Source organism: Leptodactylus fuscus, chromosome 7, assembly GCF_031893055.1.
Source record: "Leptodactylus fuscus isolate aLepFus1 chromosome 7, aLepFus1.hap2, whole genome shotgun sequence".
In the NCBI taxonomy this organism is placed as follows: Eukaryota; Metazoa; Chordata; class Amphibia; order Anura; family Leptodactylidae; genus Leptodactylus; species Leptodactylus fuscus.
Window position 1 is genome coordinate 110,993,465 of NC_134271.1, and position 22,826 is coordinate 111,016,290.

At 42.6% G+C, this 22,826-nt stretch overlaps 1 protein-coding gene across 6 annotated transcripts in view; it reads left to right on the plus strand.

Moving 5' to 3' along the window:
* Nucleotides 1–9,621: 9,621 nt before the first annotated feature.
* Nucleotides 9,622–22,826, plus strand: part of MAPKBP1 (mitogen-activated protein kinase binding protein 1) — a 113,170-nt gene continuing 99,965 nt past the window's right edge. For 5 of the 6 annotated variants that reach the window (XM_075282809.1, XM_075282812.1, XM_075282811.1 and 2 more), the window contains exons 1-2: nucleotides 9,622–9,687; nucleotides 13,463–13,859. In XM_075282809.1, the coding sequence (XP_075138910.1) occupies nucleotides 13,740–13,859 (120 nt within the window). In that variant the 5' untranslated portion in view covers nucleotides 9,622–9,687; nucleotides 13,463–13,739. The remainder of the gene's footprint in view (nucleotides 9,688–13,462; nucleotides 13,860–22,826) is intronic. The other variant, XM_075282810.1, reaches the window with a different exon arrangement.

A 22,826-nucleotide genomic window follows, 5' to 3' on the forward strand; every position in this document is an offset into this window, starting at 1 on the left:
TCTCATGAGATTGTGGGAACAAGATGCTTCTGCACAATGCCTGGTCTCTAGGTTCATAAAGTCACCATAGCTGGTACTGGACATTGGCTGTTATGATCAATAGGCTTTACTTCAAGTCAAAAAATACTCTTACGTAGAAGTCAATGGGGGAAATATATGAAGACAAATGAGGGGGAAAAAGTATATTTTTCAGTACAGATTTATTATAGGCAATAAATTCCCTTTACTATCAGTCATGTATATTTTGCAACCTTATGGAAAATTTCTTTGTGATTTCCTTGTCTGAAAACGGAAAGTGACTCCGCGCCCAAAGTTAACTATGGCAGATTTTATGCTTTTGTCTAGTAGATACAGCTATCAGATCCACACATACTGCAAATTTACAGATGAGTATCTCTATGTGAGTGCTTCTTGAGTTTAGATTTTACTTGTACTTTTTCTTTATAATACAGTAAACTTTTCCTGTTTGCTGTCCCTGTGATACTTAGATAAAAATGTGAGGACAGCAGTACGTGTTGTTATTTTCCTCTTTGATAACAATAGGCCCTGTGTTCTCCGTTCTATGATCTGTCCTCTTTACAGTAATTGTGATGTGGCCCCAAGGGCACAATCCTGAAGACATCCACTTTATGAATTTAATTGTTTGAGGTTTCCCTGCCTTTTTACTCCCGGCTCAAATTACATAAACTGCTGTTTAGGGACAGGACTCTCGCTTCTTTTGTCTTAAAATTTGCAGGAAGGACGACCAATAGATACCAACCTGGAGTCTTTACACACTCAGCATCTTCACGATTCAAGATTCGTATGGAAGAGACAAGAAAAAGGAGCTAAAGTATTATTTGTTCATTATGGATTCTTACATATTTATTTATATAGAACTCATGTGTAATACTTTAGTTTATTTCCTGCGAGGTTCACCATCAATACTATATATATATATATATATATATATATATATATATATATATATATATATATAATTGTTTATTAGAAAACCTGAACTAGACAAATGAACAAGTAACTGATAAATGTTACATTTATTGCCACACACAGGGGCATACCCAGCATTTGCTACAGTGGGCGTAGAAGGTTAACTAATAACTATGTCCCCTCCAGTATTCCTGCATGCTTTATAGTTAGGTCCAGATGCTAGAGAGCTGCAACACTTGTAGGGGTAACATGATAACATGGCTACTCACCTCTCCTTATCCCCCATCACTCCATCCCGACACTACACAGTACCTGCTTCTCTCTGTTTCCCATGTGCTGTCTGGACACACAGAAAATGCATTGTCAGCAAATTATTGGCTACAGCGATGCCCCACATCATTCGACAATTGCTATAATTGCTTTTCCTGTGTGCTTTGTGTCCATGTTAGAAAAGCAGTAACATAGGAAACAGGAGGATCTAACTAGAACAGAACATTTGAGGCCAAGGATGTCAGGAGTCAGTACACACGTGGTAATTTAGTTAAGTAGATTTTATACATATCACATGCAGATAAGATAATCCTGTAATAGTCCCACCATGGGGAAATTCAGTGTGTTACAGCAGCATGTTAATACAGTAATATAACAAGAAAGAACACATACAAGCTCATAGCAGATAGAAAAAGATATTAGGAGTCATAGGAACTAAGAAGAAAAGAAAGACTTCAGATCATTTAGTATGCTGTACGGAGTGATCTGCGCTTAGCCTGATGTAGATTATACAGCCTGACCACAGTTGGGAGGAAGGATCTCCGATAACGCTCCTTCTTATACTTGGGGTGAAGCTGTCGGTCACTGACAGTACTGCCCATTGCTGTCACAATCTCATACATGGGATGGGAGTTATTCTCCAGCATGGAGGTCACCACGGACAGTATCCTTCTGTCACCCACCACCTGTACTGGGTCCAGGGGGCTCCCCAGGACAGAGCTGGCCTTCCTAATCAGCCTGTCAAATCTATTTCTGTCCCTGGCTGGTATGCTACTCCCCAAGCAGGCTACTCCAAAGAAGATGGCTGATGCTACCACAGAGTTGAAAAAGGCCCTAAGAAGTGGCCCCTGGACTCCAAAGGCCCTCAGCCTCCTGAGCAGGTAGAGTCTGCTGTGGCCCTTTCCATGCAGCGCATCCAGGTGATCAGCCCAGTCCAGTTTATTATTGAGGAGCACACCCAGGTACTTATAGGTCCTGACTATCTCAATGCCTGTCCCCTGGATGTCCACCAGATTTGGGGAACTTCTCCGCTTACTAGTCCACCACCATCTCCTTGGTCTTCCTAGCACTGATCCTGAACTGGTTCCACTGACACGATTCCACAAAGTCCCAGTTTAAGTCTCTGTACTCCCTGTCATCTCCGTCTGTGATGAGGCCTACTATTGCAGTCATCGGAGTACTTCTGTAAGTAACAGCTAAATGAGTTGCACCTAAAGTCAGCAGTGTACAGTGTGAAGAGGAAAGGGGCAAGAACTGTACCATGTGGTGCCCCCGTACTACAGATCACATATCAGACACACAGCCCCAAGCTCTCACATACTGAGGGTGGTTTGTGAGGTCGTCATGTATCCAATTGGACAGGTGATGATCCACTCCAACAAGGTCCAGCTTGTCTTTCAGTAGGCTTGGCTGAATGGTGTTAAAAGAACTGGAGAAATCAAAGAACATTATTCTCACAGTGTTCCCTGGTTTCTCCACGTGAGAAAGAGATCTGTGTAGAAGGTGGCTGATGGCGTCATCTACTCCAATGCCCGGCCGATAGGCAAACAGTAAATGGTCCATAGCAGAACACACTAGAGGTCGGAGATGTGTCCAGGCCAGTCTCTCTAGGACCTTCATTAAGTAGGATGTCAATGCTACAGATCTGTAGCCGTTGAGGTGTTTTGGATGAGATGTCTTTGGAACTGGTACCATGAAAGATGTTTTCCACAGTTGTGGTACCACTCCTGGCTTCAGGCTCATATTGTACATGTGTGTAATAAATTATACCACACAGCTCAGAAGTCATGCAATGGTCAATATGTGCAGCACAGGTTGAACACTGGGAATGGTAGACCTTCAGTATATGACTAACTGATCATGCTGAAGTTACCATCTAACTATGAAAAATACTGAGTAAATTCATACATTTATGGCCAAATGTACTCATTGTAAATCCCACCCACCACAGGTTTATTGTATATCACAGCAGGATAGTTACCAGAAATTGAATAGGTTTTTTTAATAAATGTGCCCAGAACAATGCAATGAATGAATAGCTTTCACCACCATTCTCTTCTCTATAACTTTTTCAGCATTTCTCCAATTCTTAAGCTATATTCACATGCAGCAGAAAGTGGATTTGTCTGCAACTTCTGCTGACAATGTCCGTCAAATGGCCTTGGTGAAAACTCATTTTCTGGTATGATCTTTAGAAGAGCTGATTGGCTGAGACATTGCTCCTCCCAAATGTCCTTTTCAGCAGGACACCGGGCACTACTAAATGAACTGGCTCTGACATAGTGCTATACTGGGAATTCTTAGCACTGCTGAGGTTACCACTGTATGCCATTTTATAGATTCTCTACTTTAAAGAGCCCTTTTCCTTTAAATTAACTCTTCCACCTACAACAAAGCTATCAGAGAAGTCCCTACTGTATGTGGCAGTCTACTTCCCTAGCTGCTGTTTATTTTGAGCTCTGCCTGTGTTTTGATATTGTATTCAATATGCCTATTGTTTCGGCATTGAACTTGCAGTATTGAGCTCACATTACCTATGTGACTTTGGCAGATTCACTATTTACATACAAAAAATTTTACTATTTGTTTATTAAGAAAATTTCATTACACAGATATGATCTGAGACTGGCTATAGAAAATAGTTGTTATTCAGTTCAATACTACTGCCTCCAATTGTAATAATAGCATCTGCCCGCAACCTTGTCTGCGTGTTGTTGTCGGCAATGACCTGCTTATATGCCTGAAATTGTTGCTGGCGATGATAAGATAAGATAATCCTTTAATAGTCCCACAATGGGGAAAATTCAGTGATACAGTTTCATAGATGGTACAATAGTATATAACAAGAGAGAAAACACATACAAGCTCATGGCAGATAGAGAGATACTAGGAATCATAGCAACCAAAAAAGAAAGAAACACAGACACACTGCAGGATCATTTAGTTCTCTGTGCGGAGCGATGTCAATAATACAGCCCGACCGTGGTTGGAGGACATGAGGAGGGAGTCACAGCATGTAGATATAACAGGCAGAATCGGGTTTTTTTGCAGAGGTGGGGGACATATTCAGCTATCACGATAACATGTGGCAATTCCTTTGGTAGGTGGTGAGATCTCCTGCTCACAGCTGATAGTTCGGTATCTTGCATTAGCACTATTGTCCACTATTATCTATTGTCCATTGATCCGCCAGTGCCCGTGTCTCGGCTCTGCTACATCTGTGTATATGCGCAGTAGACCCAGGTGTGCCCCGACATGCTTCCACTACATTTTTTCTGCTACATTTTTTTATGCTTAGTCTAAAACTGCAAACATTTTTAATTATTAATATTTGCAAAAATGTTTTTACTTTTATTTGTCTACACTTTTAAATATTGTTGTTGGAAAACCCTTTAATAATCGTGTAGTAAAACAGCAGTGTGACAATGACTTGGTACATCTTTGTATATGAATCCGTCTGATACTCTGTTATATGTCACGTAACATGTAAAAGTGAATGTTTCCATTGTAACCTTTTTTCATGATTTTCTATTAAAATAAAGTATTTCTGATAAGCCATACAATAAAGAAGGGGATGACCAGAAAAGACCACTTGATCTGAGCATGTCGCCCCGCTCATTGTAGAAGAGCAAACTCCAAGATTTATTACATCACTTGAAGTGGAGTTAAACATCTTTAGTGTAGCTGAGATGGATAGTATCCGTAATGTGACAGGTCACGGGATGCAGCCATTGTGTGAGGCCCGTGTCTTTTTTGTCCCACTTTATTGTCTGCTCTTGGTTTCTAGGCATTTGTTTGTATTTGCTTAATACTCCATTGAGGACACTGTGACCCACAGACCGCCTACTGTGGCTAGCTGTTGTCTTTTCTGAATATATGGCTTAACACTCTGTTCCTCAGCAACAACATGGCTGCAGGAGGCAAAGCTGCTCATATGATGCTTATTGAAACATATGTCCTGTGTCTCCAGGCTTGTGTAAAGGAAGTGTATGGCTGTGTTGCACAAAATAACATGGGGATTAGTGATGGGCATTAGTTACACACAATTTGCATGCCTGGGAGCCAAGGATTCTTATATCCCTGATGCCACTTTATTTGTGATCCAGGCAAGTCTGAAAGGAGGGGGCTCCACCGTGATATTGGTCATGACTACCATCGAAGATCATCTGTGACTCCTTCACTAATGTAAGAAAATGGAATCGCCTTGCGACCCCTAGAGTGCTGCGACTTCTAGGCCAAGGCCCCACGTGGCGTCCCGCAGCAAAAAAGCACTTCTTCCCGCAGGGCTTTAGACAGAAAGTTTGCGGAGGTTTCCTCTACAGACTTTCTGTTTCAATTATACCCATAGGGAAACCGCCAGCGTCTCCATAGGTATACTTAACATGCTGCGATTTCCAAAACCACGCTGGTTTTGAAAATTGGGGACATGTCCGCACCACAGAGTTTACCTCAAATTGAGCATGGGTTCACTAGAATCCTATCCACTTTGCCCTGACTGCCGCAATTTTTCCGCGGTATTTATGCCATGTGGGGCCCCGGCCCTAGACACAAAAAGATCATGCAATGATGGATTTTTTTTTTACCACTAGAAGTTGCTGTCAATTCAACCTCAAGGTCGCAATGTGACTCCATTCATTTACATTAGGGTAACGTATGTGATCTTTGCTTTTGTGACGAAGGTCAAAGTTGCCAAGTATCTCTAGTCTATTCTGTTGATCCAATGGACGTGACTACCAACATGCAAATACTGGAACAATGTTCTGTGACTGAAATAATGTTGTAGGAGACATTATTAAACAGCTGAGACTATTTTTTCTTTAAGGTGTCTGAAAGGGTTAAGCCTGATTCTTTACATTCTATGACCTGCTTATTAATATATTACATCACACTGGCCAAGGGCAATATCTTCATAGAGTTTGTGTGAATTTCCTCTGGGCACGCTGCTGCACCCAAGCATAATCATTATGAAAATGGGATGTTGGGAAGTATACAGAGGAGAAGGCCTTTCCTGGTATTAGGTCACACCAAAAAAAACGTGACTGGTGAGTTCAAAGCTCGTGTGTCATTTTCCCATCCCTATTCAGAGCACTATAACACAAGCGATATATTGTCGCCTACTTTTGTGTTATTAAAGTATAAGTTTAAAGTTAATTTTTTTTCTTGCTATTGTGTCAGGGGGTGTTTGATGAACATCATTGTAATATACTTAATTAACCTATCTATCTGAGATTCACAGCTTTTATATGCTGTCAAGAATTCAGTACCAGCTATAGAACAATCTGAGATATAACTTATAAAAACCCAGTTGAAAATTTGAGCTTCAACTTTAAAGAGGACCTTTCATATCCTCAGGCACATGCGGTTTTATATACCGCTAGAAAGCTGACAGTGCGCAGCGTCAGTTTTCCCGTTATGTGTCCCGGGTGATGAGCTATCGGTGCATTTACTGAGAGCTCTTCACTGTCACAAAGGCAGTGTAACTGGGAACATGACGCTGAGCAGCGATTAACGCCCTCCCAGTTCTAGTCTATTAGCGAGTACTGCCAGGAGGAGGGGCGCGTTCCTCACTACTCAGCGTCATGACTGGGTGATAAGGAACGTCCCCTCACAGTATAGCGCTGCAGACAGACTGTCAGGAGGGGTGTTCTCAGTTACACTGTCAGTGAAGAGCTCTTGGTAAATGAACCGATAGCTCTTCACCTGGGGCACATAATGGGAAAACCGACAGTGTGCTGAATACAAACTATAAAACCGCATGTGCCCGAGGACATGAAAGGTCCTCTTTAAGCCAGAGGTATGCAGAATTGTTTTACACAAATGCCAATTTTCAAACTTGACACTTTCCAAAAATTCGGCTTCGGCAGATTTTTCATCATTTACCCGAGTTTCCTAGTGTAAATTATCATGAAAATCTACACCAGCTACGATTACAATCCAGGCACACAGACTGCCAGAGATTAATTTATGAGAAGTTGTGTGCCTTGCCATAGATTAATCGCATCCTCTGGTGGGGTATCAAGACTGGCATTATTAGTGCCGGTCTTGATAACTCCCTCCTATTATATTGATGTGACTGTGCAGAGGTTTCTGCAGTCTATAAGTGTACCACTTCTGCACAGGCTCAAAACAGTGGCCATAGTGGCTTCTATAGTACATAAGCCTTGTTTGTCACTGTGTGGGTGGCACAAGTGTGCTTTTGTGGCCATTGAATAGAGTGTCTCTGTCTCCTCCTCCATCTAAATAACACCCATCCTGTGCCCTTTGGAGAAACTGTGTAAATATAAGACATAGTATGGTTACCAATCTTATACCTCTTGAAGAGGTGGGTTACAATAAATGTGTTCACGAAATGTACAAGATTTAGGAACTGTCGTGTGTACAGATCTTCCTTATTGGATTTCTGATATGTACATGACACCTCCAGACACTACACTGGGCATAACATTGAGGCCCAGATTTACTAATAGTTAGACAGTGCAAGCTTAGACAGGTAGTCAGATTTATCATAATGACTGATGCTGGAGGATAAATCTAAATGATCTTTAGACTGTTTAATCCAAGTTTATACCATCTTTTAGTTGAGCTTTACTTGAATTTTCCTCTATATTATGTATCTCTTGTAGTTTAGTTGGTCACAGAGAGAAGGATAAAATGGAAGAAAAAGACCATGTGACGTGATTCATTGTAGTCTATAAGAGTTTTCAGAGACAACTAGGAGTATGGTTCCACATTATAGTCATCGGTAGAGTCTCAGCAGTCAGACTCGAAAATTTCTCAGCTATCATGCGACTACAATCAATTTATTGTTATTAAAACATGCATACATCCTATTGCTTTACTTCACTATATGTAGACTCTAGCAAATTAAAGGGATATTCAGGTCTCAAGTTACCCTGCTGTAATATATTAAAGTTACTACTGCGGTTGTATGTTCTTGACAGCACTGAGGGCTGCAGCGGCCATGTGCCGTGCATCTGACTGACCCACCCAGCGGTTGTATGTTCAACTAATACCATAATACATAGAAGATCACCACAATCTTAGGATAGGACTACTAAGCATCTTTGGCCACAATACCCATGCTGCTGTCAAAGGTTGCAGAGTGTTGCTGTGTTCTTTGCAGCTACTGAAAGTAAATGCAATCTTATTGCCGCCACTGAGACCCTGATGGATTTATTGAGTGACCATCATGTATTGGTGGAGGCAACTTGGGAGTTGCAGTGGAAGTTGCATTTAAGTTAATTCACTATAGTAAATGCAGTGATATTGACAGGCCATGTCACCATATAGCCTTTCAAGTTCATGTTCATCTAATGACATTGGTTTCACAGTTCTGTCTGCATCCTGCTCCATTTTCTGAGAACAGTTGATCAGTTGATGACCAATTCTTAGGATAGGTCATCAATATTTTTAGCCTGGAAAATATCCTTATAGTATTCTAGTACAGGACAGTATGTTGCTGGGAGGCAGAGACTCCGAGCAGTGGCTGTATTGCTAGGAGTCCCTCTCCTGGCATACTATTCAGGCCTGTAAATGTGGGGTATGAGAGAATTGAGACTGAAAATGTAACCGTGTTTCTCATCTGTCAAAACATAAAGCAAACTCTACTTTTTAATGAATGTTGGGAAGCATTTGACTGTGAACATTGATAGTGTGAACAGAACCTGACACTTCTGTGTGAATTGTGACTGGCTTTTCCAGGGTCATAGGCCAGTAAAGCAGAGTTCACACAGAGTTTTTAGGACCGGATTATGAGGCGGAATCCGCCTCAGAATCCAGCTCCAAATAACGCCTTCCATTGACTTCAATGGGAGGCGTTCACTTCTTTTTTCCGCTAGCGTTTTTTTCCCGCTTGCAGAAAAAAGAAACAAGCTGCCCTATCTTGAGGTGTATTCCACGGCTGAATCCACCGTCCTGCGTCTGTGGCGTGAGACTCTCTCCCGACTAGGCCCATTAATTTGGTCTTAATCCGGAGTGGAAAGTTGTGATCGGATGCTGGTGCACTGCATCGACATCCAGTTGTGGCTAGCCGCGGGAGGCGTTTTTTGGACCGGATTCTGAGGCGTCCTTCACGTCAAAATCTGGTCCAAAAATCTCTGTGTGAATTCAGCCTTGCTTCATCTTGTTTTCTTATGGGGGCACCAAATCTACATTGTGCAGTGTGTGGAGAGGGGTACACATAGTTTTTATATCATGTTGAGGGGCAAATAGAGTAGCTAAAAATCTTTCCACCCCTCACATATTGAGCCTTTTGGAACCCCCTGTCACATATATGACTGTTATGAGATTTTGTCACTACATACTCTCCAGTCAGACCTGACTCTATTACTTATTGTGTCTGAGTCTGCTGCTAATATCATGTATAAATACATGTTTGTCCTTGCCGGGCCTCCGTAGTCTCCAGCTCCCTCCTCCCTAACTGCAGACTGGAGACAGAATAGGAATCAATCAGCGCTGAGGCAGCGGCAGGAGAGGTACAGACAGGAGGTATGTGTGTGTGTATGTGCGGACACATGGAGCCTGGCACAGCCGGGTGTGTGTGCCCACCTCAGCCTGTGTGCTCGGGGCATGTAGCGGGGTGCTGAGGACATGTGTGCTGTCACTAGCATGTAGCATTGTCCATGTATACAGAGAGTGTAGCTGTGTATATACAGTATGTGTCTGCAGTCACAGGGATGCTGAGGGCACACTTCTCCTTCCCCATTGCCTGCAGGCAGACATTGACTTTTGCCATGCTACTTCTGCCTGGCATAGGAAAGCCCTGAGTCTCGCATAGATGGCATTGTTGCCCCCCTTCTTCCATACATGCCTCTACATTGGAGGAAACCCTCATTTTGTTGCTCTGTCCCCTTTAAGTTATTAAAGGCATTGTTCTCTGTACATAGCCTGCTGAGGGCTTTGCTTCCTTCAGCCTTGAGGGTTCAGTTCGTTCCCCTTGCAGAGACGGACCTGACATGTCTTTGTGTTACATGGCCCATTGATTTCTATAGGTTCTGTGTCAATAATATTGTGCTCTTCACCGCCATATATAGTCCGTCTACCCTAAGTTTTACTGCTTGGTTAATTGACAACCTATGTGGTCCCTGTTTCCGCTTTCACAGGGGTTGTTACCCATTTTTTTCTGTGCTCCTGCCTGGCATATCTGGTACGTTGTATAATTTGGCAGATTTGCAAGGTGTGCCATGTTTCTCTTCAATAATTTTGTATTAGTTTTAAACATTACAAGTCAAATAACCTAGAAATGTACAGCATATCAATAATTAAAGGCATTACTATCATGCCCTAGGGCTGCAAGGTGTGCCAGGTTTAAGGGTCCATGCACACGATCAGGTATACATGCAGAAAATCTGCAAGGAAAATTTTGCTGGCAAAAAAAGACATACATTGATTTGCTGTGCAGTTAAAACCAGCATCATATGTTAATTTCTGTACAAAAAAAACTGCATTGTGTGAATGACAAATAGAATTGCTCATTGACTTTAATACTAATGGGTTACCGTGTGGATTTTTCACATTGAAATCTGCGCTGAAAGTCCACACGTAATCCTGATCATCCGCCTGTACTCAGACAGATGTATTAGGTCGGCACAGAAATGTGACCAGGTCACCCTTATGGTTACAGGAGCAGCGCCCCCTGAAGGGGTATTCTAGCATATAACGTATATCATCTATGTAATGGATAAATGTTAGACCGGAGGGGGGCCCATCTGTTGAGGCTGTGCTATGTTTCTGTCAGTACTATAGGCTTTAAGGGACACATCTGGCAAAGTCCTTCATTACTATAGGAAGGCAGCAGGGGTTGGGTGACCTGGTTTCCCCTGTTCTGGTCATTGGTATGGGGAATACCTCTTTAGTAACCATGTTTCTTTACCATGCTACTGTATTATAACTACAAACAACTGCGTTCCTTCAGCATCACAATATGTGATATAATTTTCTCATAAAAGAGGTGCAGATTGAACGTGTCCTGGTACTCAGGCCTTTATTGGAACAATATACCAGTTTCCGCACGGCCAGTTACGTGTTGATCAGTTTTACTAGTAAAGGAAAATGTAAATTCAGTCATAATGCTACCTGTATTGGGTCAACTTTGGCATCATAAGTGTGTTCACACATATCACATTGATTGTAGGATTCTCTTTGACTGCCTTATGTGTATGGGGCTTGCAAAAAACCATGCACATGCTGCAGAAAAAACTCACATACAGATGGAGGCATCCGATTTTAAGTTGCAGAGATGTCTGCAACAAATCTATTGTTGTCCATGCTTGTAAAAGATACAGGAGAATGCAGACGATTTCCATGGTTGCATTCTGCTGAAGGGTCCACTAGTTGTTTTAATGCACTATTGGGATTTCCATAGAGCTGTATGGAGTTTGGAGAATATGTGTAACTGAATGACACTATGGTCTTGGCATGAAACCTAAATATTCCATAGAAATGCTTTGTCATACATGTGAAAGTCAACATAGAAGAGGTGACTGGATACATTTCATAGCAAACGGCTTATTTTGTGCACTGTTAGCCTCACACAAGTTAGTAGAAATCTTTGAGCCTTTTCATTCACTTCTATAAGGAGAAAAATATCATTACATCACATGAAACTTTTTGTGCAACTTTCTTTAGCCCTTTCCAGGCACAAGTTATTGTTTCACCCATTGCCAGTCTCTAGTACCACTTTATACTTCAGCGTTTTTCGCCTACATACTTTAAAGGGTTAAATCAGAATTGGGAATACGCTGTATAAGCTACATAGTGTTTGTACAGTACTGGATGCAGAAGTCCTGTGTACACATGTTTTGCCTTGATTCTGTGTACATAGGGATAAAGTGCCATGTATGCAGGGTCATGGGGAATGCACAGGACTGAAGCATTATGTCCACTCTATGGGTTACTCACGTGTCAGAGAACAAAGGGGAAGGGGTGTTTGCTGATCTGCTTAATATTCATTATATACTGAGACTCTTGGCAAGTGACAGATGAGAGGGCTTGTTATCGGGGATGTCCAAGGTCAGATTTCTCAAACAATACAGTACGGCAGCGTGTTGGGTGATCCAGGGAATGGATCAGTTTCAGCATTACAGGTTTTTTTTTTCCTTTTCACTACATCTATCAGGTTACAGTATTTTCGTAGGATGCTCCAGTATGTTAAAGGGATCATAAGAGGTGATAAAGTTTCTAGAGCTGAGCAGGCTAAGTAATGAGTGATGTATTCTTAGGAGAGGTTTGGTTTCCATGTATAGATACTGGAGAGAGCAGCGACTGGGGTGCCTGGGGGCATTGAATGGGTATGTAGAGCCTGATGCCCACATTATTGGCACCTGAATCGGACACCCAGCACCCATAACAAGCTGTTTCTTCTGCTGCAGGTGACTTGGCCTGTTGGCAGCTCAGTTCCAGTCAAGTGAATGAGACTAAGTTGCAATACCAAGCACAGCCACTATACAGCGTATGTCACTTCTGTCTAGATGTAAAATGATAAATTCTCTAGGCTGGGGTTACAAAATAACGAGAACCAGGGGTCAGCAAACTTCAGACTACAGCTCCCAGCATGCCCTGCTCATTTAAGTGCAAGTGGGAATGCTGGGAGTTGTAGTTTACAATAGCCGAAGCTTGCTAATGCCTGAGACAAAGTTATACCATTCAGGGTAAGGGGACATAAGGTGAGCATTCGTATGTGCTCTAAAAGTCAATCATTATTGTTTATGGGAAAGCAGGATAATAAATAGCTGAATAATTCAGAATTATTTTTCCAGTTTAATTTGGGGGAGGTGGTATCTTGTATGTTTTATCATGTAACAAAGATTAAATCAAATTGAAGTGTTTCATAGACAAATTTGCTAAAAACAAAACACCCCCCCCCCCCAAAAAAAAAAAAACCCAAAAACAAAAAAACCTCGATTGAATTTATGATGATCTGTCTTTAGTGTTAGGAATCTCTTGTATGTGGCTGTGCCATATGTAACAATGATTTTGAGTGGCTTTTCCCCTCTTAGGTCTTGGTATTAGTTCACTTGCTACTTTAATAGTTGCTAACAAAGCGGGGAGAGCCCAGCACATGACTGCATTGTACACTTGTCTGCGGGTTATTTACTGCCTTCAATTACATACCATAATTGTTGCATTTTTCAAATGTGTAGTAAAGCTGCGCCTCCCATGATTCCTGCGAGTGTCGGCTCTGTACACAGCAAGCCCTGCACGGCACAAGCATAAATTCCCTGCTCAGCCCTTCTAACGCCTTCTGCTCTCTCTGTTATTTCAGGTTGCCTGTGAGAAAGATCTGACAGCGATTCCTTCCACCCAGCCCATCCTCCTCTTTGGTAACAAAAGCCAGCACTATGGGAAGTCACACTGGCATCAGCAGCGCATGCTGACAGGCACAGTGGCGCTGTGCCTGAATCGTGTGCAATATGTGACAATGCAACAGGACTGATTGTTTGGTGCTTGGAAAGAAAGTACTTTTTTTTTATTTTTTAAACATTTTATTTTTTTTTAATAAAAACAAAATCGCTACAAAGGATTGCTTTGGACCCTAAACTATGGCTACGGTAGAAGCAGGAAGCACCATAACCAGTCGGCTGAAAAATCTGCTCCGCTCTCCTTCAATAAAACTAAGGAGACACAAGCCTGGGGGCAAGAAGGAGGATATTGGTAGCAAGGTGGGTATAGGACGTATGGCTGGTGCTGTCTGCTTATTGGCGCCTTCACATAACTAGTTATTTTCTGTGGGGTTATGACATTGCTAACTATATACTGTGTGTGTATTACGTATTTTGGATTATAGTATGTTTCATGGGTTGATACTACATTTTTATGGTGTTTATACTTAGCTGTAATTATATACTACATATGCCATCTGTTATTAACTTTTTGGAGTAGTAAAGATGATGAATTTCACTTGTTTATGCAGTGAGAAAACTGAGTACACATTACTAATGTTACAGACATTACAGCCACCCAACTTTCCAAGAGTCCTAAATAGCAAAATGTCTAATTAGAATGAAGAAGGTTTTGCATTTAGGACTGTGGAAAAGCCGGGGATCTTCCTCTGTCATGATAGACATATACTGTAGGTTGCTGCCAAGTAGTAGATGCTCCTATAATAAGCTGGACAGTATATCTATTTGACTTGGAGGTTTTTTAGTCTGGACAAAGTTAAAGGGGTCTTCTGAGACTACAGAATTGATTACCTATTCCTATGATAGATCATCAATTCAACATCAATGGGGATCTGGCACTTGAGACTTCCTAAGTGCTTTTTCTGCTTCACATGTAAAGACATGTTCATCCGTCATGTGCCATGGTCGCAGCTCAGTCCCATTGAATTGAATGGACTGAGCTACGGTACCAAGCAAAGCTGCTGTTTGGTAAGTACTGAAGAGCAAACGGCTGATTGGCCAGGGGCCAAAATTAATATGTCCCAGGAAACCCCTTTAAGGGTAAGGTTGTGTTCATCCATCAGAGAACAGTGAGTAATAGTTTTCCTTATTGAAGCATACAAATGGAAGACTTTGCATGTGTATGTGTCCTAAAAACAGGTTTTTTTTTTTTTTTTTTAATTTGTCCCTTTTAAAGCAAACCTGTCAGGTGATTTCTTCTGCCCTACCTACCTTTGGGTGTGATAAAAGGAGAGAAGTTGAGCTCTTTGCTATATAGGTTAATATGATCTGGAGCAGGACGACACATTTCTCAGGACTCTCATGTCTCTCTTTGGAGCCCTGGCAGCACTTGCTTATATAAACCTAAATATCACACCGTTCAGCTTCACTCCCTTTTTCATATAAATCTATATATCAAAAAGCTCAGCTTTTCTCCTCCCTTCATATAAACCTATATAGCACAGAGCTCAGCTTCTCTCCCTCCTACATATGAACCTATACTGTATATCACAGAGATCAGCTTCTCTCCCTCTATATCACAGAGCTCAGCTTCTCTCCCTCTATATCCCAGAGCTCAGCTTCTCTCCCTCTATATCAGAGCTCAGCTTCTCTCCCTCTATATCAGAGCTCAGCTTCTCTCCCTCTATATCAGAGCTCAGCTTCTCTCCCTCTATATCGCAGAGCTCAGCTCCTCTCCCTCTATATCATAGAGCTCAGCTCCTCTCCCTCTATATCATAGAGCTCAGCTCCTCTCCCTCTATATCACAGAGCTCAGCTCCTCTCCCTCTATATCACAGAGCTCAGCTCCTCTCCCTCTATATCATAGAGCTCAGCTCCTCTCCCTCTATATCATAGAGCTCGGCTCCTCTCCCTCTATATCACAGAGCTCGGCTTCTCTCCCTCTATATCGGAGAGCTCGGCTCCTCTCCCTCTATATCGGAGAGCTCGGCTCCTCTCCCTCTATATCGGAGAGCTCGGCTCCTCTCCCTCTATATCACAGAGCTCGGCTCCTCTCCCTCTATATCACAGAGCTCGGCTCCTCTCCCTCTATATCACAGAGCTCGGCTCCTCTCCCTCTATATCACAGAGCTCGGCTTCTCTCCCTCTATCACAGAGCTCGGCTTCTCTCCCTCTATCACAGAGCTCAGCTCCTCTCCCTCTATCACAGAGCTCAGCTTCTCTCCCTCTATATCCCAGAGCTCAGCTCCTCTCCCTCTATATCAGAGCTCAGCTTCTCTCCCTCTATATCAGAGCTCAGCTTCTCTCCCTCTATATCAGAGCTCAGCTTCTCTCCCTCTATATCGCAGAGCTCAGCTCCTCTCCCTCTATATCGCAGAGCTCAGCTCCTCTCCCTCTATATCATAGAGCTCGGCTTCTCTCCCTCTATATCGGAGAGCTCGGCTCCTCTCCCTCTATATCACAGAGCTCAGCTTCTCTCCCTCTATATCACAGAGCTCGGCTTCTCTCCCTCTATATCGGAATGCTCGGCTTCTCTCCCTCTATATCACAGAGCTCGGCTTCTCTCCCTCTATATCGGAGAGCTCGGCTCCTCTCCCTCTATATCACAGAGCTCAGCTCCTCTCCCTCTATATCACAGAGCTCCTCTCCCTCTATATCACAGAGCTCCTCTCCCTCTATATCACAGAGCTCCTCTCCCTCTATATCACAGAGCTCAGCTTCTCTCCCTCTATCACAGAGCTCAGCTCCTCTCCCTCTATATCGGAGAGCTCGGCTTCTCTCCCTCTATATCACAGAGCTCGGCTCCTCTCCCTCTATATCACAGAGCTCAGCTTCTCTCCCTCTATATCGGAATGCTCGGCTTCTCTCCCTCTATATCGGAGAGCTCAGCTTCTCTCCCTTTATATCGCAGACCTCAGCTTCTCTCCCTCCATCATATTCTACTTATTTGAACATTTTCTAACAGTTCCTTTAAGGACTTGTAGAGTAATACTTTTTTGTTTTAGAGGTAAACACCATCCATATGGCCTTTCTGTCCAATAGTTGTTTGTTCTTATTGTATTCCATTTGCTTCAGCCAAAACTTGCAGAGAAGCATTTGTTGTTGATTCATGCTGGGCATAGATAGACGGATGCCTCACAGACATTGACTGTGGATAAGACATCTGTCCATCCTTGCAGTCCTTGCTTCCAGCAGAGGTACCAGTCTTCTCTTTTCTATGAGAGAAAGGGAGTGATCTGTAAGTGGCATCTTGGTTCATCGGCAGGAGAATGCTGTAGCCCCTGTTATTTGTCTCCCATTGAAAGCAATGGGCCATCTGTGTGTTAGACGTATGGTCAGGATAGTGCCTATTAGCAGAAGATAGTTGCCTTCAATATTACATGACTTGAATGTACCGAGTAGATAATTCCGGCAAGTTACCGTAATTGCCTTGTATTTTTTGCCATTTTCAGTTTGACTTGTCACATACTCCAAGCTGTACTTTGTGGCATTCCCTTATATATTGAATGGAACTACAGGGCGGATAAACTAATGAATACTTGGCACATGTAAAAATAGTGTACATGCATTGCACCTCACTTTTTAAGTGTTTTAGACACTTCCTAAAATTTTCTGTACCTTTGGTGTGAGCTTCTTTTAAAGCAGGGGTCTCCGTGTGTGATACTATGTGCCAAAAATATGCACCAACTAATAAGCAGTGTAATGTTAGACTAGACAATGTACAAGTGTGCTAGATTTATCAAACCACATTAAACCCTTTGGAAAATCTGGCGCAGTCTCCAAACGGGCGCTCAGCGGCCCTGCTCACAGAAGCGTACAGTCTGTGTAACTGCAGAGTAAGTACAGAGTGTGAATGCTGTTAACAGCTAGACTTGTCACATGCTATAGAGATAACAGTCTACTCTGGTTCTATCTACTGTACATCAGCATCCTAATATTGTAATAAAAAGCAGTCATCCCTCTCCTTTTAAAGACCACAAGTAATACCAGGTATCTCTACTTTTGCATTGAGACTTTTGCACAATAAATGTTATTTGATGGGCACGCAGTTTAGTCTCTCTTCATGTACAGCTTCATCAGTTAGAGATGGCGACATAACAAACGGGGCTTCATTGAGGTGTATTATTTGTATGGGCCAAGAAGTAGCAAGTCCATGTGATCACCGGCTGCCCATGGATGCTTTTCCTTTAAGGCGGTGGTGAAGATGTTCTCCACTACAGTTCATGTGAATGCCTGCACAGAGCCAATAAGATGTGCACACAGTGTAGCACCAACAGCGTGAAGTGATTAGGATCAGTCAGCGGGGAGTCGTTTGTCCTCTTCTGCAGATGTGGAATAGCCTCTTCAGCACTTTCAGCCTTGGCGCTCTTTGCATGTCCTTTTCAGATTTGCAGTATTTTGTGTAACACTTTATACCTAAAGTCAATTCTTCACACTGTCTTGGTAAAGGGAGGCTCTACTGTAGGGAAGCCTCTAGAGACTGAGCTAAAAATGCCTCTTAGGAGGTATTTACAGGTCAGCGGGCAATGAAAAATGCTGTGATTTATATTTTTTTTTTTCTCCATAAGACCAAGGCTGTTTAGAAGAATGAAGTTCTCCGAATTAAGCATTCTTCACTGATGTAGTTGGTTATGAAGACCTAATGTTACGTGGCATTATGTACATGGGCAAATATGGGGCAATGAATGGTCACTTGTGCTCAATGCCACGTCTGCTATTGTGGGAGTAGTTTGAGCTTCTAGTATCCCGGACCCTCTGCAGTATCCATGGTTGGGCAGCACCATAACCTTGTTGTCCTCCAGTAATGTTATTACCACCATTGCTTATTCCTACAATATACGGATACTTGCAATATATGAGTAAGTGGCACTTCACATGATAAAGTATTCTACTGGCTGGCTGTGTTCTTAAGCCACCCCATGGTTAACCTATATCTGTTCTTTCAGATGACTCTTAAAGGGATTCTATCATTAGAATCCCTTTATGAAGTAATACCACATCGGAATAGCCTTAAGAAAAGCTATTCTTCCTCTACCTTTATAATTCTGCTCTGCGCCGCCTTTGCGTTCATATCCCAGTTTTTCACTGTATGTAAATGAGTCTCCAGACAGCACAGGGGGTGTCCGCTCTGCTGCCTGAAGACTCTCCAGCAACACCACCCCTCTGCCACATTCTCTGTGTCGTCATTGCTGGGCCAAGCTTGCGTTTGGAATGGAACGCAGGCTCGGCCCGGTGATGAGGAAGATGGAGGCGACGCTGGAGAGTCTTCAGGCAGCACAGGGGACGCCTCTGGTGCTTTTTGAGCACAGGGGATAACGCCTCCTGTGCTGTCTGGAGACTCATTTGCATATGGCGAAAAAAACGATATCAACAGAATGGTGGCACGGAGAAGAATTATGAAGGTAGGGGAAGAATAGCCTTTCTTAATGTTATTCTGACGTGGTATTACTTCAAAAAGGGATTCTAATGATAGATTCCCTTCAAGGATCAGGAGCCATAGGTGTGAACATGAGGAGTAACCCAATTTCTGTTATTACAATGGGAAAGTCTGCCAGACCCCACAATGTACCTAATAGCAAAGAAGAGAGAATCTTTTGTCAGGTGCACATGACCTGGAGCCTTAACCTGCTCAGAAACCAGACACTGAATGCAGCTTGAGGCTGGGCCTGAAATAAGGAACACTCAGTCCCCTGCTAATGACTGAACATTTACTACTAGCTGCAAAAGCATGTTTGTGCTTATCTCTCTCAGCTCCTCAATTCTCACTAGACTTCTTTAAAAGGCATGTTATCTGATACCTCTGCTAAATTCATCTTGGAAGACAAGACAGACTGCTGTCAAGAGAGACTTTAGACTGGGTGAACTGTTCGAAGAAAGGAGAGAGGGTAAATTTAATAGAAAATCTCCTAAGTATAGTATGTGTATGGTAATAAGTATTTACTGAAACAGGCATGTTGGGTAAGGTGACAGATCCCCCTCCCCCCACACACATACATGTTTTTTGAGTATATTGGTAGAGTAACACAAATCAATCTTTCCCTTGTCACATATATTTGGTAGTGTTATTTTTTTGTTGCCATGCCTGCTAAGAAATGTAAAACATTCTTTGGGCCTTTTTAATCCTGCGATGATTGACGGCCGGCCTTCTTGTACAAACTGCTTAAACAGTCTTATCTAGGTAAGATTTAATAGAGCTGAAAAATGGCCAAAGAATGCGCTTACTATGAGAGCCTGTGCGCTCCCTGGTAACTGACTTTTTTTGGATGTTGTTTTTGTGTTCCTGTGGTATGCGTATGCACACGTGTGTGTGTGTGTGTGTGTGTGTGTGTGTGTGTGTATATGTATGTGTGTGTGCTTCTAATTAATCTTCAGTCTCTGCTCAGTATCCGGTACTTTTGACATGGTTGTTATGTTTTACATCACCTAGTAAGGTAAATCTATAGTTTCTGCCTGTAGTGGAATCCAGAGCTTGGTAGGAGTCATACAGCCAGAATTGCTATTTAATGGGCTATGTAACTTCTATAGTAGAAGTTGTATAAAAGTTCTGGATCTGTCTGTCTTGGAGTGAGTGTTTGAGGCCATGTTCACATCTGTACCTGTCCTTTTTTCTTCTTGTCCATCAGAGGACCAGAACAACTGATAGGTGAACTACTAAAATAGCTATTACATACCGAGCCCATCGGACCCAAATGATCATACTGGGTCCACTGGGGGTCTGTTGTTTTTAACCTGAAAACGGCGGATGAAAATCCCATACATGCAGGACTTTTTTCATCCATCAATTTCAGGCGGACACTTTGATGGAGACTCTCGTGCAAATGTGAACCTAGCCTTACATGTACAAAAGAGTTGGGTTTTCCAGGACTTAGACTAAGTACACACGGAGCTTTTTGGTTAGGAATTTGGTCAGGAAACTAACTCAAATTCCTCCTCCTAAAAACGCCTCACCATAGGACTGTAAGACCATAGGACTGTATGGTGAGGTGTTTTTTTGAGGAGGAATTTGAGTCCGTTTCCTGACCAAATTCACGACCAAAAAACTCGTGTACTTTAAAGGTTTTATCTCTGTACAGGCTATATCACTAATGTACACCCGCTTTCCTGGAGCCCTGAAAGCTAAAACTCTCATGCTTGTCACAGTCCACTTCTTGTATACCTTGCATAGATAAACTGACTATACATCAAACTCCATGATAAAACAGTATGATATATGGTCTTGGGTTCTGCTGTTTGCAGAAATCCAGTAGTTTTGGTTCTGTCCCCCTATAGACTTGTATCTCTTATCCATAACTTGGGGGATAATTATCTGATTCCTGGTTTACGACCACTGGAAGTCCTTGTTTCTGTCCTCCAGTGTGATCACTTTGGGCAACTCCACCATGTTGTCTGATGCTAGTGGAATAATCAGAGATGTGCTGAATGGCCCCCATGTATGTTTCACATTTTTACTTACAAGAAAAGAGCCCCTTTAAAAAGAGTCTTTCATCTCCTGGGACACATGTGGTTTTATATACTGCAGACAGTACGCTGTATTCAGTGCTCTATCAGCTTTCATGTTCTGTTCCCCCGAAGAAGAGCTATTGGTGCCGGTACCATATGCTCTTCAGTGTGAGAAGGGCATTCCTGACAGTCTGATTGTACTTGTCCATAGATGAGTATTGGGGGGAGGTGTTCCATCCTGCTCTCACAGTAGAGTGCTATAGGCGCTGCTGGGCAGAAGGGCGTCCCTGGCTAACTGTCAGAAACGCCCTTTTGACAGTGAAGAGCTACGGTACCGGCAACGATAGCTCTTCACTGGGGGGTATAGAACAGGAAAGCCGCTGAATTCAGCACACTGTCGGCTTTCTAGCTGTATATAAAACCGCATGTGCCCCAGATGGCGAAAGGTCCTCTTTAAGCTGAGCATAAGACTCCCACCCAAATAGACAGACTACAATGTGCTCTGGCTTTATCTGCACTATCAGATAAGAGGATGCTGCTTTCTCTCCCTGGATCCGAACCGTTCAGATTTTAGAATAAATAATGTTGGAGATCTGGCAGCAAATTTCTAAAGATATTCCAGGACCTTTATAAATACACTACAAAAGTAGATCCGACTTGTTTAAATGGATAATGTTTTTAGAAGGGTGTAGTGTCCCCCTATATAGGCTTACAGCACTGGCGGACTGTTATAGCGACACATACATCTGGGATGGCGCTGTCTTTTAGCCTTTTTGTGTTTCCTAATATAGATTTGTATTTTGGCTTGCAGGTTAGCTTACTATGGCTCCCTCAGATATAAGGAATTATTTGACTTTTGGAGTTTATTTGGCTATGGATGTTTCCACAGTTTATATATTGTATGTGTGGATAGCAACTCCAAAATAATTTGTAAGCTGATTGTTTTATAGTCAGATGGAACCAGAAAAAAAGTACTTTATAGGGCACGTCTGATCTTCTATTTAGAGGATAGTTAGTCTGATTTAATTTATAACAGTGAACCTGCCACTACCTCCATTCCCAAACAGTAAGTTCAGTTAGTTTTGGTGCCTGATATGTTATTTAGTCTCTGTACTGTCAGGTAGGTGGTGTCGGGCAAGAGCCGACATGGGGTGTGATTCTGAGCTCTGACACTGGTTGCCTATGATTGAAGATCTGAATTACACCCCTTTCCTGTCTGACACTGCTGATCTGACACTACAGAGCCTAAATGGCATATCCGGTACTGATCTGAACCTTTTCCCACATAGTTGTCAAATCTGCTCCCATCCTTCTGCTCTATAACCTGCTGCCTGCAGACTGGACACCATATTCAACATGACCGGTCTCTTTCAACTACTGTACGGGCTCCTGTTTTCTGTGACCTCTTGCCTTATTTGGCTGCTGTGCACACTTTACATAGATTACATAAAGCTTATGTCCATGACCTTTTCTTTTCACCACTAGTTCGAGGGTTGTGCCCTTGTTTCTAGGAAAGGTCATGTATAAGTAATGTTTACACTATTCAGGTACATTCATAGTTGTGGGATTTCCTGCTGGACCAAACTTGAAGGGGATTTCTGGGCTAAAAATATTGATGACCTATTCTAAAGAGAGATCACTAATATCAAATCTGAGTGGTCTGACACTCAGCACTCTCTCGTGGATTAAATAGAAGTGAATAAAAGCTGATCTGCAGTACCTGATCTGACCACTACACGGAGAACAGAGCTGTTTGTTTCCTGCTCCATTCTCTGTGTTTCTGCTACTCTAGCTGTTGCTTGGGGGTCAGTCATCTGAACTCCCATGAATCTGATACTGATGATCTAT